Source organism: Bufo bufo, chromosome 5 (genome assembly GCF_905171765.1).
Source record: "Bufo bufo chromosome 5, aBufBuf1.1, whole genome shotgun sequence".
Lineage (NCBI taxonomy): Eukaryota > Metazoa > Chordata > Amphibia > Anura > Bufonidae > Bufo > Bufo bufo.
Window position 1 is genome coordinate 566,418,319 of NC_053393.1, and position 25,286 is coordinate 566,443,604.

The 25,286-nt window shown below is 49.6% G+C and overlaps 1 protein-coding gene across 1 annotated transcript in view; it reads left to right on the plus strand.

Moving 5' to 3' along the window:
- Nucleotides 1-25,286, plus strand: part of HASPIN (histone H3 associated protein kinase) — a 133,143-nt gene that overhangs the window by 68,536 nt on the left and 39,321 nt on the right. Inside the window, exons 5-10 of the mRNA XM_040431816.1 lie at nt 2,520-3,788; nt 3,911-4,106; nt 9,377-9,459; nt 14,663-14,869; nt 15,068-15,153; nt 20,246-20,308. Of these exons, the coding sequence (XP_040287750.1) occupies nt 2,520-3,788; nt 3,911-4,106; nt 9,377-9,459; nt 14,663-14,869; nt 15,068-15,153; nt 20,246-20,308 (1,904 nt within the window). The remainder of the gene's footprint in view (nt 1-2,519; nt 3,789-3,910; nt 4,107-9,376; nt 9,460-14,662; nt 14,870-15,067; nt 15,154-20,245; nt 20,309-25,286) is intronic.

Below are 25,286 nucleotides of genomic sequence, written 5' to 3' on the forward strand. Positions count from 1 at the left end.
GATGATGGGGGGCCACATGTGAAGCGGTTTGTTGAGGATGATGGGGCCACATGTGAAGCGGTTTGTTGAGGATGATGGGTAGGCCACATGTGAAGTAGTTTGTTGAGGATGATGGGGGCCACATGTGAAGCAGTTTGTTGAGGATGATGGGGGCCACATGTGAAGCAGTTTGTTGAGGATGATGGGGGCTACATGTAAAGCAGTTTGTTGAGGATGATGGGGGGGCCACATGTGAAGCAGTTTGTTGAGGATGATGGGGGGCCACATGTGAAGCAGTTTGTTGAGGATGATTGAGCCACATGTGAAGCAGTTTGTTGAGGATGATGGGGGCCACATGTGAAGCAGTTTGTTGAGGATGATGGGGGCTACATGTAAAGCAGTTTGTTGAGGATGATGGGGGGGCCACATGTGAAGCAGTTTGTTGAGGATGATGGGGGCTACATGTAAAGCAGTTTGTTGAGGATGATGGGGGCCACATGTGAAGCAGTTTGTAGAGGATGATGGGGCCACATGTGACGCAGTTTGTTGAGGATGATGGGGGCCACATGTGAAGCAGTTTGTTGAGGATGATGGGGCCACATGTGAAGCAGTTTGTTGAGGATGATTGAGCCACATGTGAAGCAGTTTGTTGAGGATGATGGGGCCACATGTGAAAGTTTGTTGAGGATGATGGGGGCCACATGTGAAGCAGTTTGTAGAGGATGATGGGGGCCACATGTGAAGCAGTTTGTAGAGGATGATGGGGCCACATGTGACGCAGTTTGTTGAGGATGATGGGGGGCCACATGTGAAGCGGTTTGTTGAGGATGATGGGTGGGCCACATGTGAAGCGGTTTGTTGAGGATGATGGGTGGGCCACATGTGAAGCAGTTTGTAGAGGATGATGGGGCCACATGTGACGCAGTTTGTTGAGGATGATGGGGGGCCACATGTGAAGCGGTTTGTTGAGGATGATGGGTGGGCCACATGTGAAGCAGTTTGTTGAGGATGATGGGTGGGCCACTTGTGAAGCAGTTTACATGTGAAGCGGTTTGTTGAGGATGATGGGGCCACATGTGAAGCAGTTTGTTGAGGATGATGGGGCCACATGTAAAGCAGTTTGTTGAGGATGATGGGGGCTACATGTGAAGCAGTTTGTTGAGGATGATGGGGGCTACATGTGAAGCGGTTTGTTGAGGATGATGGGGGCTACATGTGAAGCAGTTTGTTGAGGATGATGGGTAGGCCACATGTGAAGCAGTTTGTTGAGGATGATGGAGCCACATGTGAAGCAGTTTGTTGAGGATGATGGGGGCCACATGTGAAGCAGTTTGTTGAGGATGATGGGGGCTACATGTGAAGCAGTTTGTTGAGGATGATGGGGGCCACATGTAAAGCAGTTTGTTGAGGATGATGGGGGGGCCACATGTAAAGCAGTTTGTTGAGGATGATGGGTAGGCCACATGTGAAGCAGTTTGTTGAGGATGATGGGGGCCACATGTAAAGCAGTTTGTTGAGGATGATGGGGGGCCACATGTGAAGCAGTTTGTTGAGGATGATGGGTAGGCCACATGTGAAGTAGTTTGTTGAGGATGATGGGGCCACATGTGAAGTAGTTTGTTGAGGATGATGGGGGCCACATGTGAAGCAGTTTGAGGATGATGGGTGCTACATGTAAAGCAGTTTGTTGAGGATGATGGGTGGGCCACATGTGAAGCAGTTTGTTGAGGATGATGGGGGCCACATGTGAAGCAGTTTGTTGAGGATGATGGGTGGGCCACATGTGAAGCAGTTTGTTGAGGATGATGGGTGGGCCACATGTGAAGCAGTTTGTAGAGGATGATGGGGGCCACATGTGAAGCAGTTTGTTGAGGATGATGGGGGCTACATGTGAAGCGGTTTGTTGAGGATGATGGGTGGGCCACATGTGAAGCGGTTTGTTGAGGATGATGGGGGCTACATGTGAAGCAGTTTGTTGAGGATGATGGGGGGCCACATGTGAAGCGGTTTGTTGAGGATGATGGGGCCACATGTGAAGCGGTTTGTTGAGGATGATGGGTAGGCCACATGTGAAGTAGTTTGTTGAGGATGATGGGGGCCACATGTGAAGCAGTTTGTTGAGGATGATGGGGGCTACATGTAAAGCAGTTTGTTGAGGATGATGGGGGGGCCACATGTGAAGCAGTTTGTTGAGGATGATGGGGGGCCACATGTGAAGCAGTTTGTTGAGGATGATTGAGCCACATGTGAAGCAGTTTGTTGAGGATGATGGGGGCCACATGTGAAGCAGTTTGTTGAGGATGATGGGGGCTACATGTAAAGCAGTTTGTTGAGGATGATGGGGGGGCCACATGTGAAGCAGTTTGTTGAGGATGATGGGGGCTACATGTAAAGCAGTTTGTTGAGGATGATGGGGGCCACATGTGAAGCAGTTTGTTGAGGATGATGGGGGGGCCACATGTGAAGGGTTTTATTACGTTGGTGTGAAGTTAGTGACTGATGAGGACTTCACATTGTGATCTTCCTACCTTCTTGTGCAGCGTCCCTTGCGGTCTCCGGACTCGTTATGTGACTTTAAAGCTGATGGTCTGAGGAAGAAGAGGAGGATGTGCACAGATGTCACCAATCTCCTGAGCTCCTCGGCCGAGGCTCTGCCCAGTCCTCTTCAGAAGCCACCCCTTCTCTCCAGCACACCCTCTGTGATGCTGACCGCTGTGCCCAGGACGGGAAAGGCCTTTGTTAGACAACTGGCTTTGTCTGAACCCCTGGAGGACAGCATAGTCATCTGTAGTGCAGACTCGGAGTCCTTCCATCATACGAATAAGCCACAAAGTGAAGTCATTATCTCACATGAAGAGAGACGTAACGTGTCTCAGGCGTCTGGTGAAGAACGCGGGAAAAACGCAATGGAGTTCAAAACTCCCCGAGCTGACTCCTTAGAGAAGGAAAGTTTTGGGTCTGGGGTGAAACGCCTGATCATTAAAACGAGCAGTGACCGAAAGCTGCCGTCTGTTTGTCTTCTGTCTCCTGTCCTGGTATCCTCTCCTGAGTCCCAGTCTGTTGTCTTCATTGATGAGGGGAAGTTGAAGTCTGGTTTCCAGGAACATAACGATGATGTCTTAGACGCCAGTGCTGAACTGTTCTCAAGTGATTTCACATCAGACAACGAGGGGACTGCTCCGGCCCACCAGGTGCCGCACTGCAGCAGCAACTCCACGCTCCAAGAAAACAAGGTTCTGGTCAGCAGACGTTCTTCCTGGTACTTTAGTAGATTTTCTCCAAACAAGTGGAAATATTTCAGAAGAAAACATTTTCAGCCATTTGTTAGATTAAATTCCCAGATTGTGACCGAGTATTTTCAGCAGAGGAGTAAAGATCGGAATAAGAGCAGTGACATTCATCCCGATGTATTGGTGGACACGAACGGCGTTACTGCGCTGGTGATGGAGCGGTGTCGGAACAGGAGGCAGCCCGTGGTGAGTCTCGACTCTGCCGCAGTCTCTACGTATCTTCTGAAGAAGGATGAGGCATCCAAGGAGCTGGAGAACACAGGTGCTCTACCCAGGAATGAAGACTCTGCAGTGCTGGCCCTCGGCTGCCGCTCCCCCATTTCCCAGACTATTAAGACTCCCCAGGTCACGACCTCTGTGCTGAAGACAAAGATGCAGAACTCTGTGGCTCCACAGACCATAGGCACCGGCAGGAAGGTTTGCATCAGTGGCTTCAGTGCCAAGAGATGGGGCACGCTGAGGAAAAAAACAGCCACCAAAACCCAGCAGCAGCTCTGCTTCCAGGACCGGTCGAGAGAGGTGAGCTCTTGATATGTCTTGTGTGGATCATGTCACCCAGCAGTGGGTATTATGAGGGTTGTGGGGTCTGCTTCTTTTTATGTGCGAATCCTCACCATTGTCCCCTGGTTTCTCTTCTTCAGGATCTCGGTGTTGGTGACACACACTCCTCTTCTCTACTGTTCTCCTCTTCTCTGTTGACGTCGTCATTCTTGAACTCGACGGCTGTCATGAACCTCAATTTATCTACAGAATCCCTGACTGCTCGAGACCCTCAGAAAGATCATCAGCGCTGGGCACGACTACGTGCAGCTCTGTCCCTCCACAGAAGGAAGAAAGGTCAGGGCCCAGAAGGGTCAGCCATGTGTCCGGCACTGAGCTGCCCCCTCCTGCTCCACCTCTTTTATGTCTTAAACCCTTTACTAGTAAACACATATACCACCTTTCATGTCCCCCCCCCCCCCCCCCCCCATCCCCCCAATGCCTGGGCATCTTATATACACTGACGAGCAGAAGGGTAACAATGTTTTGCACTGACTTTCAGTCCCCATATCTCACCATCCACTACAGCTTCGGATGTGAGACTCCCATCATTTTATACGCAATCATCTTGGCATCTCACACATACGTTGGACTTGCAGCTATTTAGCATCTGATTAGTTCTGCAGATTCTTCTCATGTAACTGCATTGTTCCTGTTCTGCTCGTCAGTGTAACTGCATTGTTCCTGTTCTGCTCGTCAGTGTAACTGCATTGTTACTGTTCTGCTCGTCAGTGTAACTGCATTGTTACTGTTCTGCTCCTGGTGGTGGAACAATCTTCTTATAAACTACAAATTACAACCTGTTCTCACATCCTCTAATAGCTCAGTGTCTTATTAGGTTGCTTCCCAAGTGAAAGGTCACAGGTCCAAATCCAGGAGCCGCCATGAAGATTTCCCAAGAAAAGAGAAACAGCTTCATCCAGCTCATCGATAGCGGTATCTCGGCCAAGAAAATTGCATCATGTGAGCGCCATGACAGTAGGAAGAATACGAAATGGACTCCAAGAGGTGGACGTCCAGGCAAAATATTGGAGTCAACAAGTCGGCTCATCGCAAGGTCTATCGGTTGTGACACGCCAAACAGTGGAGGCGGCTCGTATGCTTCGTAATAGGGAGACCACAGACGTCCATGCAACATGCATTACACAAGTCTGGAATAGTGGCCCGAAAAAAGGTGCAGAAGCGTCGACTTCAATTCCCAGAAGCTTTGTCTCAAGTTTTCAAAAAAGTCCGAACAGTAGAAGATTGGAAATGGGTGATTTGGAGTGATGCAACGAAGGTCAATAGACCCTGATGGGTAGAGATGTGTCTGGAAGAAACCAGGGAAAAGAGGATAACGGATCGAGGAATTGAAGGAACTGCCAAGTCCGGTGGAGGAAGCCTGAAGATATGGGGTTGTTTCATACTTGACCAGGATCGATGCTGAGCTACAGTGAGTATCCTACAAGACAATTATATAATTCAAATAGTCCAGTTGCCTAGACTAGTAAGCTCCCGTTTCTGGTCAACTTAAGACATAACGTTTATTTATTTTCTTTGGTTAAAAATATAACGTTGATAGTAGCTCCTTTCCCCTGATGAAGCCACGGTCAGTGGTGAAACATGTTGGGGGAGCTCTAGCCTTGAAATTTTAGATTAGGTTAGGCAGGGATCCCGTCGCGGAGATGAGTATCTGCAGACCCCTCTGAACCGCGACCACAAATGGTGGAGAGTCGTGTCTAAGATAGTTAAAGATGAAAATAATGATTGGAAACGACTGACCAAGTGACCTCTAAACATAAAATTCCATCAAGAAAAAAACGTATCGCTAGAATATTAGGTAAAAGGTTGATGGATGGATGTTAGGGAGGCAGAATATATGGGTGATTTGAACCCCTAGCTCTGCCCCGGAACCCTGCTATACCTAGGATTTTAAAGTTTTCCTTTGTTCTCCCGTTTTATGTTATATTTTTTAACCAAAGAAAATAAATAAACGTTATGTCTTAAGTTGACCAGAAACGGGAGCTTACTAGTCTAGGCAACTGGACTATTTGAATTATATAATTAGATTTTCCTGGGTCTAAAGGGTCTTTGAAATTTTGTTCCTACAAGACAAGTTACCTCCTACACTAGAGTACTATGGGTATGAAAAGGACGACAGTGTTCCAGCAGGGGAACTACCCAAAGCATACCTCGAGATTGGGGAAGAAATGGTTCAATGACAATGAAGTAGAGGTGCTGGATTGTCCCCCACTGACCCCAGACCTCAACCCAATCCAACACTTGAGGTGAAGAAAAAGCCGTATTTGTACCCAAGTGAGTCGACCAGTATGGAGCAACATTGGGAACGTGCAGAAAAGACCTGGGAGCAGATTTCGGTGGAGACATGATTGAATCTGATGGAGAGCATGCCCAGAAGGACTCAGGCCGTGCTGGAAGCCAAAGGGGGATTTACTAAATACTAACAACATAATCCGATTTAGAATTATAGAAACAAACCAGTAACAATGCAGTCACATGAGAAGAATCGGCAGAACTAAAGTCCAATGTATGTGTGAGACAGCCGAGAGGATGGTCTATAGGATGATGGGGAGATCTGGAAGTCAGAAGTTCAGAACATTGTTACCTTTCTGCTCGTCAGTGTAGGTCAGACTTACTCTGCTCCCCGGCACCCACGTCACCCCATAACCCCGCACGGCGACAGGTTGGCAGCCAATGGCAAGTCTCCCTAGCATCTCGGTGACGTTAGGGTTACCTGTTATTGGCTGCTCCCCTCCCCGTGCCTGGATGTTTTGATCTATGCGACGGGGGAGATGCAGCGGCGGCCGTGCCAACATCAGGAGTGATGTGGGTGCCGGGGAGCGAGGCAAGTATGATCTGTGTGAGGGGCCCTGGCATTAGGGGGGACATTATAGGGCTGGGATTTAAGGGGCAGCTGGTTTGTTTTGACTGGGTCTTTGTGGTAAATTGGTCTCTGATGCATGGTCTCCTCATTCTGCTGCCATGCTGGAGGCGAGCCGGGCTTCCCTCGTCTTTAACCCTTTACACCCTGTACAGAATTATTAGGCAAATGAGTATTTTGACCACATCATCCTCTTTATGCATGTTGTCTTACTCCAAGCTGTATAGGCTCGAAAGCCTACTACCAATTAAGCATATTAGGTGATGTGCATCTCTGTAATGAGAAGGGGTGTGGTCTAATGACATCAACACCCTATATTAGGTGTGCATAATTATTAGGCAACTTCCTTTCCTTTGGCAAAATGGGTCAAAAGAAGGACTTGACAGGCTCAGAAAAGTCAAAAATAGTGAGATATCTTGCAGAGGGATGCAGCACTCTTAAAATTGCAAAGCTTCTGAAGCGTGATCATCGAACAATCAAGCGTTTCATTCAAAATAGTCAACAGGGTCGCAAGAAGCGTGTGGAAAAACCAAGGCGCAAAATAACTGCCCATGAACTGAGAAAAGTCAAGCGTGCAGCTGCCAAGATGCCACTTGCCACCAGTTTGGCCATATTTCAGAGCTGCAACATCACTGGAGTGCCCAAAAGCACAAGGTGTGCAATACTCAGAGACATGGCCAAGGTAAGAAAGGCTGAAAGACGACCACCACTGAACAAGACACACAAGCTGAAACGTCAAGACTGGGCCAAGAAATATCTCAAGACTGATTTTTTCTAAGGTTTTATGGACTGATGAAATGAGAGTGAGTCTTGATGGGCCAGATGGATGGGCCCGTGGCTGGATTGGTAAAGGGCAGAGAGCTCCAGTCCGACTCAGACGCCAGCAAGGTGGAGGTGGAGTACTGGTTTGGGCTGGTATCATCAAAGATGAGCTTGTGGGGCCTTTTCGGGTTGAGGATGGAGTCAAGCTCAACTCCCAGTCCTACTGCCAGTTTCTGGAAGACACCTTCTTCAAGCAGTGGTACAGGAAGAAGTCTGCATCCTTCAAGAAAAACATGATTTTCATGCAGGATAATGCTCCATCACACGCGTCCAAGTACTCCACAGCGTGGCTGGCAAGAAAGGGTATAAAAGAAGAAAATCTAATGACATGGCCTCCTTGTTCACCTGATCTGAACCCCATTGAGAACCTGTGGTCCATCATCAAATGTGAGATTTACAAGGAGGGAAAACAGTACACCTCTCTGAACAGTGTCTGGGAGGCTGTGGTTGCTGCTGCACGCAATGTTGATGGTGAACAGATCAAAACACTGACAGAATCCATGGATGGCAGGCTTTTGAGTGTCCTTGCAAAGAAAGGTGGCTATATTGGTCACTGATTTGTTTTTGTTTTGTTTTTGAATGTCAGAAATGTATATTTGTGAATGTTGAGATGTTATATTGGTTTCACTGGTAAAAATAAATAATTGAAATGGGTATATATTTGTTTTTTGTTAAGTTGCCTAATAATTATGCACAGTAATAGTCACCTGCACACACAGATATCCCCCTAAAATAGCTAAAACTAAAAACAAACTAAAAACTACTTCCAAAAATATTCAGCTTTGATATTAATGAGTTTTTTGGGTTCATTGAGAACATGGTTGTTGTTCAATAATAAAATTAATCCTCAAAAATACAACTTGCCTAATAATTCTGCACTCCCTGTATTTGCGGTGGAGTTATTTGGATGGGTGTAAAATAAAGCAGTCTTCTGATAAGTAAGGCTACTTTAACACTAGCGTTTGGTGCGGATCCGTCATGGATCTGCACAGACGGATCCGTTCAGATAATACAACCGTCTGCATCCAGAACGGATCCGTTTATATTATCTGTAACACGGCCAAGACGGATCCGTTCAGATAATACAACCGTCTGCATCCAGAACGGATCCGTTTATATTATCTGTAACACGGCCAAGACGGATCCGTTCAGATAATACAACCGTCTGCATCCAGAACGGATCCGTTTATATTATCTGTAACACGGCCAAGACGGATCCGTTCAGATAATACAACCGTCTGCATCCAGAACGGATCCGTTTATATTATCTGTAACACGGCCAAGACTGATCCGTTCAGATAATACAACCGTCTGCATCCAGAACGGATCCGTTTGTATTATCTGTAACATAGCCAAGATGGATCCGTTCAGATAATACAACCGTCTGCATTCCTTCAGAACGGATCCGTTTGTATTATCTGTAACACGGCCAAGACGGATCCGTTCAGATAATACAACCGTCTGCATCCCTTCAGAACGGATCAGTTTGTATTATCTGTAACACGGCCATGCTGGATCCGTCTTGAACACCATTGAAAGTCAATGGAGGATGGATCGGTTTTCACTGACACATTGACTTGCATTGTGTGCCAGGACGGATCCGTTTGGCTCAGTTTCGTCAGACGGACACCAGAACGCTGCGAGCCGCCTCCAGAGCGGAATGGAGACTGAACGGAGGCATTCTGAGCGGATCCTTTTCCATTTAGAATGCAAAGTGATCCATTTTGGACCGCTGAGCCCTGAACAGATCTCACAAGTGGAAACCAAAACGCCGGTGTGAGAGTAGCCTTAGCTCGCTACCATTACTTGACATTTGATTGCTGCTTCTCTGCCTTCATTGTGTCCTTCTGTCTCGTCCCCTCAGTTGAAGCTGGATCTCCTTCCAGTTGTCTGGTGGAGAGAAGAAGTGGAGGAAGGATGCTGATGAGCCCCCAGAACTCGTCTCTGGTAATCTTGTCTCTGGGCTGATGTACTTCAGATGCCTTCTGTCTGTCCATTCAGTTGTATGAATCGGCGGTGTGTTGTGGAGTTCTGGAGTGTTAGCTGCACCCCTTGGACCTCATGTACGTCTTCTGTCTGTCCATTCAGTTGTATGAATCCGCGGTTTGTTGTGGGGTTCCGGAGTGTTGGCTGCACCCCTTGGACCTCACGTACGTCTTCTGTCTGTCCATTCAGTTGTATGAATCCGCGGTGTGTTGTGGAGTTCTGGAGTGTTAGCTGCACCCCTTGGACCTCACGTACATCTTCTGTCTGTCCATTCAGTTGTATGAATCGGCGGTGTGTTGTGGAGTTCTGGAGTGTTAGCTGCACCCCTTGGACCTCATGTACGTCTTCTGTCTGTCCATTCAGTTGTATGAATCCGCGGTTTGTTGTGGGGTTCCGGAGTGTTGGCTGCACCCCTTGGACCTCACGTACGTCTTCTGTCTGTCCATTCAGTTGTATGAATCCGCGGTGTGTTGTGGAGTTCTGGAGTGTTAGCTGCACCCCTTGGACCTCACGTACATCTTCTGTCTGTCTATTCAGTTGTATGAATCCGCGGTGTGTTGTGGGGTTCCGGAGTGTTAGCTGCACCCCTTGGACCTCACGTACATCTTCTGTCTGTCCATTCAGTTGTATGAATCCGCGGAGTGTTGGCTGCACCCCTTGGACCTCACGTGCATCTTCTGTCTGTCCATTCAGTTGTATGAATCGGCGGTGTGTTGTGGGGTTCCGGAGTGTTAGCTGCACCCCTTGGACCTCACGTGCATCTTCTGTCTGTCCATTCAGTTGTATGAATCGGCGGAGTGTTGTGGGGTTCCGGAGTGTTGGCTGCACCCCTTGGACCTCACGTACATCTTCTGTCTGTCCATTCAGTTGTATGAATCGGCGGAGTGTTGTGGGGTTCCGGAGTGTTGGCTGCACCCCTTGGACCTCACATACATCTTCTGTCTGTCCATTCAGTTGTATGAATCCGCGGTGTGTTGTGGGGTTCCGGAGTGTTGGCTGCACCCCTTGGACCTCACGTACATCTTCTGTCTGTCCATTCAGTTGTATGAATCGGCGGAGTGTTGTGGGGTTCCGGAGTGTTGGCTGCACCCCTTGGACCTCACGTACATCTTCTGTCTGTCCATTCAGTTGTATGAATCGGCGGAGTGTTGTGGGGTTCCGGAGTGTTGGCTGCACACCTTGGACCTCACGTACATCTTCTGTCTGTCCATTCAGTTGTATGAATCGGCGGTGTGTTGTGGGGTTCCGGAGTGTTGGCTGCACCCCTTGGACCTCACGTGCATCTTCTGTCTGTCCATTCAGTTGTATGAATCGGCGGTGTGTTGTGGAGTTCCGGAGTGTTGGCTGCACCCCTTGGACCTCACGTACGTCTTCTGTCTGTCCATTCAGTTGTATGAATCCGCGGTTTGTTGTGGGGTTCCGGAGTGTTGGCTGCACCCCTTGGACCTCACGTACGTCTTCTGTCTGTCCATTCAGTTGTATGAATCCGCGGTGTGTTGTGGAGTTCCGGAGTGTTAGCTGCACCCCTTGGACCTCACGTGCATCTTCTGTCTGTCCATTCAGTTGTATGAATCCGCGGAGTGTTAGCTGCACCCCTTGGACCTCACGTACATCTTCTGTCTGTCCATTCAGTTGTATGAATCCGCGGTTTGTTGTGGGGTTCCGGAGTGTTGGCTGCACCCCTTGGACCTCACGTACGTCTTCTGTCTGTCCATTCAGTTGTATGAATCCGCGGTGTGTTGTGGGGTTCTGGAGTGTTAGCTGCACCCCTTGGACCTCACGTACATCTTCTGTCTGTCCATTCAGTTGTATGAATTCGCGGTGTGTTGTGGGGTTCCGGAGTGTTAGCTGCACCCCTTGGACCTCACGTACATCTTCTGTCTGTCCATTCAGTTGTATGAATCGGCGGTGTGTTGTGGGGTTCCGGAGTGTTAGCTGCACCCCTTGGACCTCACGTACATCTTCTGTCTGTCCATTCAGTTGTATGAATCCGCGGAGTGTTGGCTGCACCCCTTGGACCTCACGTGCATCTTCTGTCTGTCCATTCAGTTGTATGAATCGGCGGTGTGTTGTGGGGTTCCGGAGTGTTAGCTGCACCCCTTGGACCTCACGTGCATCTTCTGTCTGTCCATTCAGTTGTATGAATCAGCGGAGTGTTGTGGGGTTCCGGAGTGTTGGCTGCACCCCTTGGACCTCACGTACATCTTCTGTCTGTCCATTCAGTTGTATGAATCGGCGGAGTGTTGTGGGGTTCCGGAGTGTTGGCTGCACCCCTTGGACCTCACGTACATCTTCTGTCTGTCCATTCAGTTGTATGAATCGGCGGAGTGTTGTGGGGTTCCGGAGTGTTGGCTGCACCCCTTGGACCTCACGTACATCTTCTGTCTGTCCATTCAGTTGTATGAATCGGCGGTGTGTTGTGGGGTTCCGGAGTGTTGGCTGCACCCCTTGGACCTCACGTGCATCTTCTGTCTGTCCATTCAGTTGTATGAATCGGCGGTGTGTTGTGGAGTTCCGGAGTGTTGGCTGCACCCCTTGGACCTCACGTACGTCTTCTGTCTGTCCATTCAGTTGTATGAATCCGCGGTTTGTTGTGGGGTTCCGGAGTGTTGGCTGCACCCCTTGGACCTCACGTACGTCTTCTGTCTGTCCATTCAGTTGTATGAATCGGCGGAGTGTTGTGGGGTTCCGGAGTGTTAGCTGCACCCCTTGGACCTCACGTACATCTTCTGTCTGTCCATTCAGTTGTATGAATCGGCGGAGTGTTGTGGGGTTCCGGAGTGTTGGCTGCACCCCTTGGACCTCACGTACATCTTCTGTCTGTCCATTCAGTTGTATGAATCCGCGGAGTGTTGGCTGCACCCCTTGGACCTCACGTGCATCTTCTGTCTGTCCATTCAGTTGTATGAATCGGCGGTGTGTTGTGGGGTTCCGGAGTGTTGGCTGCACCCCTTGGACCTCACGTGCATCTTCTGTCTGTCCATTCAATTGTATGAATCGGCGGTGTGTTGTGGGGTTCCGGAGTGTTGGCTGCACCCCTTGGACCTCACGTACGTCTTCTGTCTGTCCATTCAGTTGTATGAATCAGCGGAGTGTTGTGGGGTTCCGGAGTGTTGGCTGCACCCCTTGGACCTCACGTACATCTTCTGTCTGTCCATTCAGTTGTATGAATCGGCGGTGTGTTGTGGGGTTCCGGAGTGTTGGCTGCACCCCTTGGACCTCACGTACGTCTTCTGTCTGTCCATTCAGTTGTATGAATCAGCGGAGTGTTGTGGGGTTCCGGAGTGTTGGCTGCACCCCTTGGACCTCACGTACATCTTCTGTCTGTCCATTCAGTTGTATGAATCCGCGGTGTGTTGTGGGGTTCCGGAGTGTTAGCTGCACCCCTTGGACCTCACGTGCATCTTCTGTCTGTCCATTCAGTTGTATGAATCCGCGGAGTGTTAGCTGCACCCCTTGGACCTCACGTACATCTTCTGTCTGTCCATTCAGTTGTATGAATCGGCGGAGTGTTAGCTGCACCCCTTGGACCTCACGTACATCTTCTGTCTGTCCATTCAGTTGTATGAATCGGCGGTGTGTTGTGGGGTTCCGGAGTGTTAGCTGCACCCCTTGGACCTCACGTACATCTTCTGTCTGTCCATTCAGTTGTATGAATCCGCGGTTTGTTGTGGGGTTCCGGAGTGTTGGCTGCACCCCTCTGACCTCACGTACGTCTTCTGTCTGTCCATTCAGTTGTATGAATCGGCGGAGTGTTGTGGGGTTCCGGAGTGTTGGCTGCACCCCTTGGACCTCACGTACATCTTCTGTCTGTCCATTCAGTTGTATGAATCCGCGGAGTGTTGGCTGCACCCCTTGGACCTCACGTGCATCTTCTGTCTGTCCATTCAGTTGTATGAATCCGCGGTGTGTTGTGGGGTTCCGGAGTGTTGGCTGCACCCCTTGGACCTCACGTGCATCTTCTGTCTGTCCATTCATTTGTATGAATCGGCGGTGTGTTGTGGGGTTCCGGAGTGTTGGCTGCACCCCTTGGACCTCACGTACATCTTCTGTCTGTCCATTCAGTTGTATGAATCGGCGGTGTGTTGTGGGGTTCCGGAGTGTTGGCTGCACCCCTTGGACCTCACGTGCATCTTCTGTCTGTCCATTCAGTTGTATGAATCGGCGGTGTGTTGTGGGGTTCCGGAGTGTTGGCTGCACCCCTTGGACCTCACGTGCATCTTCTGTCTGTCCATTCAGTTGTATGAATCGGCGGAGTGTTGTGGGGTTCCGGAGTGTTAGCTGCACCCCTTGGACCTCACGTGCATCTTCTGTCTGTCCATTCAGTTGTATGAATCCGCGGAGTGTTGGCTGCACCCCTTGGACCTCACGTGCATCTTCTGTCTGTCCATTCAGTTGTATGAATCGGCGGTGTGTTGTGGGGTTCCGGAGTGTTGGCTGCACCCCTTGGACCTCACGTGCATCTTCTGTCTGTCCATTCAGTTGTATGAATCCGCGGAGTGTTGGCTGCACCCCTTGGACCTCACGTGCATCTTCTGTCTGTCCATTCAGTTGTATGAATCGGCGGTGTGTTGGCTGCACCCCTTGGACCTCACGTGCATCTTCTGTCTGTCCATTCAGTTGTATGAATCCGCGGAGTGTTGGCTGCACCCCTTGGACCTCACGTGCATCTTCTGTCTGTCCATTCAGTTGTATGAATCGGCGGTGTGTTGTGGGGTTCCGGAGTGTTGGCTGCACCCCTTGGACCTCACGTGCATCTTCTGTCTGTCCATTCAGTTGTATGAATCCGCGGAGTGTTGGCTGCACCCCTTGGACCTCACGTGCATCTTCTGTCTGTCCATTCAGTTGTATGAATCGGCGGTGTGTTGTGGGGTTCCGGAGTGTTGGCTGCACCCCTTGGACCTCACGTGCATCTTCTGTCTGTCCATTCAGTTGTATGAATCCGCGGTGTGTTGTGGAGTTCCGGAGTGTTGGCTGCACCCCTTGGACCTCACGTGCGTCTTCTGTCTGTCCATTCAGTTGTATGAATCCGCGGAGTGTTGGCTGCACCCCTTGGACCTCACGTGCATCTTCTGTCTGTCCATTCAGTTGTATGAATCCGCGGTGTGTTGTGGACCTCACATGCACCCCTTGGACCTCACGTGCGTCTTCTGTCTGTCCTCAGCTCCTGCTGTCGCCCTTCCAGTCATCTCTCTGCACACACGAGCTCACAGATGCTGAGAAGGTGCTTGCCGAATGTCAGCAGGACGAGCCTATCCCCTTCTATCAGTGCCTCACCCGGGATCAGCTCCGTTGCTGTCAGAAAGTGGGGGAAGGGGTGTATGGTGAAGTGTTCCGGACCCTGCGAGGGGAGCAGCATGTGGCCCTGAAGGTGAGTAATAGTGGACAGAGCATTGGGCTGTAATGTCAACTGTCACTGGGGCCGTCTGTGGGGATGGCGTTAACTTGCGCTTCGTGGCCTTAGTTTGGCCACACAGGCATTTGTCTCTCACTGGAATACATTGAATGACACTAACCTTAAACTTGTGGAAGCCTTAAGCCGCCAACCCTAACGATGAACTTCTCACAGGTCATCCCCATAGAAGGTTCCCAGAAGGTTAATGGGGAGCATCAGAAGAGTTTTGCGGAAATTCTCCCAGAAATCATCATTTCCAAGTGAGTAGAAAATATGTGCTCGGATTCGGTTCTAGTGTTTGTTCCACCTTCATACATCTTGGGGTTAGGAGGGGTTCTGTGTGGCCCTAGGATTATACATGTGTGCCAGTGCCAAGGGGGTTGAAGGTGGTTGGATGACGAGGCCGGTGCTGGTATGTTGTACTATTCACTGCTCGCCCTTTATGTATAGGCCTCCTAAATCTAATGTCCGACTCCCCTGGGCTGGACATGGATGCAGAAAGTGACAGATGTGTTTATATGGTCACACATATGGACCCCACAATAGGAAACGGACAACTACGGGAGTCACAGGAGGAGGAACAACAATACTCAACTAGAACCTATGATAAACCCTTGAAGGGTCTCAAGCTATACGGAGAAGGTTCTATAGATGGAGGGGTCAGAAGTGGAGACCTGAGGGTAACCTAGATCCCATTATATCTGCTGTGCATGAAATATACATCGGCCATAGCATCTAATAGCAGCCACACATGGAGCTGGACTTAAGAAGCCAGGGAGTCTTCATAGAACATCATCTGTCCAGTTGCTGGTGTCAGTTGCAGCGACTCGGACCTGTACACAAGACTACATGTCAGTGTTTGAGGGGACACAGAACCCAGTAGAAAAGTGGCTGCCAGACAGTGGTCCAGAACAGATCTACATGTGAATGTCTGAGGAGACCCCATGTAAAGGTCCTGACCACAACCCAGTAGAAAAGCTGCTTTAAGGGGGTATTCCGGTAAAGTAACCTAATTTTTTAAAAACTGCATTAAGGCTGGGCTCCAGATGGCGACCAAAACGGTCACCAATGCGCCTTAAAATTTGCAGATGGCGACAAGACTTTTTAGTCTTGTCGCCATTTGCGACTGTACCGCCGTGCTGCTGCGCAGCCTACGTTCTCTTCACTAGCACACTGCACAGTGGAGAAGGAAGGAGCGAGTCCCCCTCCACTGTGACGTGACCGCCACTGCCACCAATGGGGAGATAGCAGGGAGGAGCTGTGGCCACTGCACCACCAATGAATGTAAAACAAGTGTCGGCAGCGGTATCACAGACCGGGCACCCGGTCTCAATAACAGGGCATGCGATCTGTGGCAATTAACCCCTCAGGTGCCACATATAAAGGGTTAATTCCAGCGGATCGCATGCCCTGTTATTGAGGCCGGGTCTGTGATACCGCTGCCGACACTTGTATCAATGAGTTAAAGAGGACCTTTTATGGGTCCAAAGAATATGAACTAAGTAGCAGGCTTCATAGAGCGGCGCCCAGGGATCTAAGTGCACTCACTATTATTCCTGGCGCCGCTCCGTTCACCCGCTGTGGCCCCCGGTATTTTCAACATTCAGAGCAAGGAGGAGGAGACGCCAGTGTCTCTCCTTCTCCCTGACATCAGCTCAGAGCCAGGGAGGGAAAAAAAATACCTCCTGAGCTCTGCGCTGCTGTCAGGGAGAAGGAGAGACACTGGCGTCTCCTCCTCCTTGCTCTGAATGTTGAAAATACCGGGGGCCACAGCGGGCGAACGGAGCGGAGCCCAGGAATAATAGTAGGTGCCGCTCTATGAAGCCTGCTACAGATGAGCGGAGGCCGCAGCTGTAGAGGTGAGCGGAGGCCGCAGCTGTAGAGGTGAGCGGAGGCCCCAGCTGTAGAGGTGAGCGGAGGCCGCAGCTGTAGAGGTGAGCGGAGGCCGCAGCTGTAGAGGTGAGCGGAGGCCCCAGCTGTAGAGGTGAGCGGAGGCCCCAGCTGTAGAGGTGAGCGGAGGCCGCAGCTGTAGAGGTGAGCGGAGGCCGCAGCTGTAGAGGTGAGCGGAGGCCGCAGCTGTAGAGGTGAGCGGAGGCCGCAGCTGTAGAGGTGAGCGGAGGCCTAGTTTACCTTGCAATCCATGTGTCTAGCTCCTGTGTGAGTATCATGGCGCCTGATCTTCCCTCGCTTTCCTGCTGAGTGTTGATGTTCACATCCGGTCAGGCCCCCTCTACTCAGTAATCAGCAGCACACTGACACTGCTTATGTTTCACAAGACATTTAGCTAGAGAATGGACAGCAACACACTGAGCATGCTCGACCTGACAAAGGCTCAGAACTACAGGTCGATGCCGTGGTAATGTATGAGGAAACACAGTGGGCAGCAGAGGAAGAAAACTACTTCTATAACTACTGAACGGTAAACATGTGAAATTTACATTATATTAATTATTGATGATGCATCAATCTAAAATATAAGTTATATTTATGGTAACCGGAATACCCCTTTAAGACGCGGATCCAGAACACAAGCAGATCTACAGGACCACACCAGTTCATGCAGGAAACCTTTCCCAGTGGGTCTGAATTACAGCAGAGAGAAGGGCTCAACTAAGATGGAAATCATTGAGATCCGATGATGGGAAGTGTTTGTGATTATTGATGCCTAAGGTGAAGCCAGCAATTTTTAACCCCTTTGCGCACCCTGGCTATATTGTCATGTTGACTCGCCATGCTCTACATTTCTGGTATAGCGATGATGCCGCCTCAGGGGTCAGCTGTAGCAGCTAAGATTGGTGATGGCGCCCATCCCAGATGTACAGTCGTGGCCAAAAGTTTTGAGAATTACATAAATATTGGAAATTGGAAAAGTTGCTGCTTAAGTGTCACGGCGGACGGGGAACTCGGACACACAGATAAACCAACAACCAGGCTCTAGGCGAGAAGCAGGGGAAGGGTCACCTCCTAGCTAAACCCTGACCTCTCTCCCTGCTCGGCCCACATTCAGACCTTGAAGGTAGGAATGATGTGTCCTCGTGCCTGGGCTAAAACACCCTAGATTCCCTGAGATGGTGAAAAGGGGAAAAGGAGCAGCCTGCTCGCACAGAACCTGGATGGGAAAGATGACACAAACACAACCTAGACAGCAATCAACAAAAACTGAAACCACACTTATCTTTTCTGAGCTGGAACAGACAACCTTCCTTCCTTGCTTCCAAGGCCAGACTGATTTCTATAACCTGCACAGAACACTGGACTAGAGTGATATTTAAACCAATGACCCCACCCAGTGCACCTGATGGGAGGCGGGTCCAGCACGACTCCAAAACAAAACTAAACCCGTGCTGCTATTCTGGCCGACCTCCGCACATAGTCAGAGCAGGGCATGACATTAAGTTTTTATAATAGCAATTTGCATATACTCCAGAATGTTATGAAGAGTGATCAGATGAATTGCATAGTCCTTCTTTGCCATGAAAATTAACTTAATCCCAAAAAAACCTTTCCACTGCATTTCATTGCTGTCATTAAAGGACCTGATGAGATAATTTCAGTAATCGTCTTGTTAAAGAGGACCTTTCACTAGTTTAAAAACTAAAAACGAACTATATCAGTGGGCAGAGCGGCGCCCAGGGGTCCCCCTGCACTTACTAGTATGTCTGGGCACCGCTCCGTTCGCCCAGTATAGGCTCCGGTGTCTGCAGCTCCCTCTGTTGTACTGGGCGGAGTTTTTGTATTAGGGTTTTCCCTTGCTGCAGCGCTGGCCAATCGTAGCGCACAGCTCGTAGCCTGGGACTCCCAGTTCTCTCCAAAAAAAACATCAGGGACAGATTGATCTTCTGCAGAAAGTCTGGTGAATGGACTGCTGAGGACTAGGGCAAAGTCATATTCTCTGATGAAGCCTCTTTCCGATTGTTTGGGGCATCTGGAAAAAGGCTTGTCCGGAGAAGAAAAGGTGAGCGCTACCATCAGTCCTGTGTCATGCCAACAGTAAAGCATCCTGAGACCATTCATGTGTGGGGTTGCTTCTCATCCAAGGGAGTGGGCTCACTCACAATTTTGCCCCAAAACACAGCCATGAATAAAGAATGGCACCAAAACACCCTCCAACAGCAACTTCTTCCAACAATCCAATTCCAACAGTTTGGTGAAGAACAAGGCATTTTCCAGCACGATGGAGCCCCGTGCCATAAGGCAAAAGTGATGACTAAGTGGCTCGGGGACCAAAACGTTGACATTTTGGGTCCATGGCCTGGAAACTCCCCAGATCTTAACCCCATTGAGAACTTGTGGTCAATCCTCAAGAGGCGGGTGGACAAACAAAAACCCACTAATTCTGACAAACTCCAAGAAGTGATGATGAAAGAATGGGTTGCTATCAGTCAGGAATTGGCCCAGAAGGTGATTGAGAGCATGCCCAGTCGGATTGCAGAGGTCCTGAAAAAGAAGGGCCAACAGTGCAAATACTGACTCTTTGCATCAATGTCATGGAATTGTCGATAAAAGCCTTTGAAACGTATGAAGTGCGTGTAATTATACAGACACCAGTAATGTTATTCTATAAGTATAGGAAAGACATGCCGAGAGCAGAGCTGTGTCCTAGCATCTACATATCATATACACTATGTACTATAGCTTCACCACACTGACATCTGCTCAGAAAGCTCATCTACATGTCATTGTTTCAAAGTTATCACCCCATAAAGTGAAATGTGTGAAAGAATGAGGCTGCAGGTGTGGAGGAGCGGCTCCTCCTGTGTTCCGGAGTCTTCTGTATGTCTTGTTGCTTGTGTATCGCTGAGTGAGAATTCTCGTTCCAGCCAGCTAAGCCCGGTCTGTCCATGAACAGATTCCTGATCCGCCTATTAATGGCAGCGTAAGACATCCGGCTTCTAGGAATGCTGGCGGAATCTGAACAGTGGGGGCGCTCCCCTCATGAATCCACCGCACACGTGCTCCTCCTGCCTCTCCCTCTATACATGTCTGCCTGTCAGTCACTGGAGCTCAGAAGAAAAGAGGGGGGAATAAATCTGCAGCGCTACCGTCGGCGCACAATCCAGCTACAGAGTGGACGTGGAAAGGACCCTTTATCGGCCATTAACAAGACGTGGACACCTGATCGGGGGCGTCAACTCTGTGGTTTGCGCTCTGAAGGTAGCGCTACAGATTTTTTTCCCCCTTATTTTCCTCTGAGCATCGGTATCCATCCAGCCTGGTGGGGAATGCGAGCAGCACCTTCTGGTAGGCCTCGGCAGGTAGTTGCACTCGATCATGTAATATGGCTATTACTGTGCTGTCGCACTCGGATGCTTACATGATGGGAGTCCTCATGCGTCTTCCTTCTTCTTGCAGGGAGCTCAGCTTACTGAGTGACGGAGAAGAGAATCAGACCAGCGGCTTCATCCAGTTGCATTCGTAAGTTCTTCTTCTGCTTCCTGCGTTCCTTCACTCCTGTGTGTGTCTGGGGTTCATTGTGAGAAGAGCCTGGCACCGCCACCGGCAGGATTGTAGCTGGCGCTGCTAGGGCGCATTTATTACTACATGGATACAACCTCCTTGTGGTCGACACCGCATCACAACTCTGAGGCTTCTTAAAGGGGTTCTCCGGGAAATACCTAAATATTACTTTATTATAAATATATTCCTAAATACCTTTCATTAGTTATAACGGCTCTTTTTGTCTGGGGAGCGATCGTCAGGGGAAATAAAATGGCTGCCGTCCTATTACTACACAGAAAACCTGTCCTAATCACACAGGAGGACACAGCGCCACTTCCCCACCTCCTCTCTGTACTTCATGTCTCCTTATGAACTCCATTCCTTCAGAGATACAGCTGAAGATCATATTAAACAGTATTCAGGACCATAACCCCTGACAAGCAGAGAGGAGGATGAGGCAGCTCTTTACCTCAGTGCTCTGAAGTAACTTGTCCTGCTGTGTGATTAGGACGGGATTTGCGTGCACTAATAGGATGGCGGCCATTTTATTTCTCCTAATGATTCCTCCCCAGAGAAAACTAGCTGTTATAACTAATGAAAGGTATTTGGGAATAGATTTAGAATAAAGTAGTATTTGTTTTTCATTTTCTTAATTCCTGGAGAACCCCTATAACGCTAGTTTTCTTTCATACCGAGGTTAGTAAATGTACATATCACTTATTACATAGATGAGTATTTATAGGAGGCGTTATACATATCACTTATTACATAGATGAGTATTTATAGGAGGCGTTATACATATCACTTATTACATAGATGAGTATTTATAGGAGGCATTAAACATATCCGTTATTACATAGATGAGTATTTATAGGAGGTGTTATACATATCAGTTATTACATAGATGAGTATTTATAGGAGGTGTTTTACATATCAGTTATTACATAGATGAGTATTTAAAGGAGGCGTTTTACATATCAGTTATTACATAGATGAGTATTTATAGGAGGTGTTTTACATATCAGTTATTACATAGATGAGTATTTATAGGAGGCGTTTTACATATCACTTATTACATAGATGAGTATTTATAGGAGGCATTAAACATATCCGTTATTACATAGATGAGTATTTATAGGAGGTGTTTTACATATCAGTTATTACATAGATGAGTATTTATAGGAGGCGTTTTACATATCAGTTATTACATAGATGAGTATTTATAGGAGGCGTTTTACATATCAGTTATTACATAGATGAGTATTTATAGGAGGCATTAAACATATCCGTTATTACATAGATGAGTATTTATAGGAGGCGTTATACATATCACTTATTACATAGATGAGTATTTATAGGAGGTGTTTTACATATCAGTTATTACATAGATGAGTATTTATAGGAGGCGTTTTACATATCAGTTATTACATAGATGAGTATTTATAGGAGGCGTTTTACATATCAGTTATTACATAGATGAGTATTTATAGGAGGCATTAAACATATCCGTTATTACATAGATGAGTATTTATAGGAGGCGTTATACATATCAGTTATTACATAGATGAGTATTTATAGGAGGCATTATACAGATCCGTTATTACATAGATGAGTATTTATAGGAGGCGTTTTACATATCAGTTATTACATAGATGAGTATTTATAGGAGGCATTATACAGATCCGTTATTACATAGATGAGTATTTATAGGAGGCGTTATACATATCACTTATTACATACAGTTGCAAGAATAAGTATGTGAACCCTTTGGAATTATATGGATTTCTGCACAAATTGGTCATAAAATGTGATCTGATCTTCATCTAAGTCACAACAATAGACAATCACAGTCGGCTTAAACTAATAACACACAAAGAATTAAATGTTACCATGTTTTTCTCGCCCATTCCATTGGGGGACACAGACCATGGTATAGCTTAGTCCACCACTAGGAGGAGACACTATGCAATAAGAAGAAACAGCTCCTTCCCCACTGGCCACACCCCGTGCTCCAACAGGAGGACCTCCGTTTTAGCTTAGTGTCGGATAAGGAGGTGACGCTCCTGCTCAGCAGGGTTGTCCCTGTAGTTTTATCTCTTCTCCTGTTTGTTTTTTTCTCTATAGAGGCACAGGGTCGCATGGCGTCCCTGGTCTCTCAGGGAGCGAGCTACCCCCCCTTCCCCCCAGAAGATAAGTGGAACCGGGCTCGACCTGCAGCTCCGGTGGCCTACCAGATCCGGGGTCACCTAGTCCTGCCCTCTATCCAGATCACTGCCACTACTTGTGCCAGATGACTGAAGAGGTGACCCCTGCTTGTCCGGATCAGAGGACTCAGATAAGTGCAACTGCTCTCCTGCATTCTCCCCCTCCCCCGTACTGACTAGGTGATGTGGTGGGCCTGCTGGGTTGAGAGGGAGGAGGGATTCCTTCTTGGGGCTGTGACTAGTCGCAGTGCCTTGCGGCTGCTTCCTTTTGCGGAGGGCTTTTAACCTTCTTTCTGGCGGTGGACGCCATTTTCGAAGCCGGGGTCCTGCCTTTTTTTCATATTTCCCGCGATCTGTGACACAACTGGGGGGATGAGCCGATCGAGTTTGCTCTGACGCTTCCGCTTTGCCTCAGCGCTTCTACACGTTTGGCTGCTCCTACAGCTCCTCACAGCTCACGGTAGGACAGTTGCGTTTTGCAAGCTTTGGAGACCCTGACTCTGGGATTGTCGCCATCATGCCTAGACCTGGGGCCCCCCAAAAATCTAAAGCGGCGACTCGGGTCCCACTGGGATCCTGTAATGTATTCTGCATGCCACTTTCGTTTACTGGATCCTGTGACTCTTGCCTTGCCTCAGGACAGGATCATCCTCCTCCCCCTCCACCAATCCAGCCCAGTCCCTCCACCGCTCCCTCGGAGCCTGCGGAACCCTCCTGGGCCTCTCCCATATCTAGGGCGGCCGCGGACTTGGCTCAAGTCTCACGCGCGGCCATGGCCTTTATGGAACGCATGGCGGCCACTGATCCTGTGGTTAGCACCGCTCCTGCTCCCGGTGCCCCCCACAGAGAACGCTCGGCCGTTAAAAGGCAGCGTACGCAACAGCATCCCTCCTCGGATGACTCTGCTTCCCCCCCCCTCGCCTGGAAGCGTGTTCAGCCTCTCACCCTCACCAGGGACTACCGGTCTGAAGGGGAAAGGTCCGGCTCGGACGAGGACACGGAGCCGGATCCATCGCCTAAGCTCTCCACCATGTTGGCAGACTTGGTCACGCCGGTCCGTGACATCTTTGACATCCAGGGGGAACCTCCTTCTACTAGTAGCCAGGAGTTCCCCCTTTTCCACTCAAGAAAACCAGAGGCAGTCACATTCCCCAAGCATGGCGAGTTTGCCAAGGTTCTTTCCAAGGCTTGGGAGCGCCCTAATCACCGTTTTTATGCCACAAGGTGCATGGATACTCTGTATCCTTTCCCGGCAGATAATGTGTAGCAGTGGTCTTCTCCTCCTAAGGTCGACCCGCCGGTGGCCAGATTGGCTAAGAATACGGCAATACCAGTCCTGGACGGGTCCTCCCTACAGTTGACAGGCGTTTGAACTCTCTTTCCAAAGCCATCTTTACTCTGGCGGGCACAGGTCTGCGGCCCGCGTTCGCCTCAGCCTGGGTAGCCAGGGCGATGTCTGTGTGGTTGCAACGCCATCATCAGGACCTCTCGTTGCAGGATGCCTCTGCGGACACCCTGAACTTCGTCCTCCAGATGTCCCAAGCGACAACATTTCTCTGTGAGGCCTCATTGGACGTCAGCACTCTCTTTGCGCGGGTGTCGGCCGTCTCGGTCACGCAGCGCAGGGAGGTCTGGTTGAAGGTCTGGGACGCCGACGCTTCCTCCAAGCGCTCCCTCACTAACCTCCCCTTTGCGGGCTCCAGACTCTTCGGTGCTAAGAGTACACATCTGCCCCAATCTAGATCCAAGCGCGCTTTCAGAGCTCGCCCCTCTGGCTCTAGAAACCAGTCCTTTCGGAGCTTCTCCTCCTCCAGGTCTCCGGCAGCCCCCTCCTCCTCCGACGGCTCTCAGGACTCCCGCAAGAAGCCTTCCTTTAAGCCTCAACCTTCCTGGCGCCCGCAATTCCAGGGGAGTTCTGCCCGCCTTGCGGCTCCCAAGCAGTCCTCCGCCTGAAGGGGCGCTCCCACCGCTGGCGGTGGGGGGCCGTCTGCTCTCCTTTCAGCAGGTCTGGAGAGCTCACGTTGGGTTCTGGAAATTGTAACTTCCGGGTACAAGATAGAATTTGTTTCCAGACCTCCGGAACGTTTCTTTCCTTCTCGGGTTCCGGGGGATCCGGCCCGTGCCTCGGCCCTGTTACAAGCAGTCTCCTCCCTTCTGGCCCGGGGAGTAGTTGTTTCAGTCCCTCTGGAGGAACAGGGTGCAGGATTCTACTCAAATCTCTTTGTAGTGCCAAAGAAGGAGGGATCAGTGCGTCCGGTCTTAGACCTGAAGCTACTAAACAAGTCCCTGCGTGTGCGGAGGTTCCGGATGGAATCCCTCCGCTCCATTATTGCTTCTCTTCTTCCAGGGGAGTTCCTCGCATTGGTGGACATCCGGGACGCCTATCTGCATGTCCCTATCGCGGAATCTCACCACAGGTTCCTGCGCTTCGCCCTTGGCGACCGTCATTATCAGTTCGTCGCCCTTCCCTTTGGGCTGGCAAATGCCCCGCGGGTATTCACAAAGATCTTGGCGCTGCTCATGGCGCTTCTCCGTACCAGGGGCATATCTCTGCTTCCCTACCTGGACGATATTCTGATAAAGGCTCCCTCTCGTCCCCAGGCCGAAGACAGCGTCAGGTTCACTGTTCAGACTCTGCAACAGTTCGGCTGGCTGATCAACTTCCCGAAGTCCTCTCTCCAACCTTCCCAGAGGGTGACCTTCCTGGGGATGCTTATGGACACTACTGCAGCCCGGGTTTTCCTTCCGGA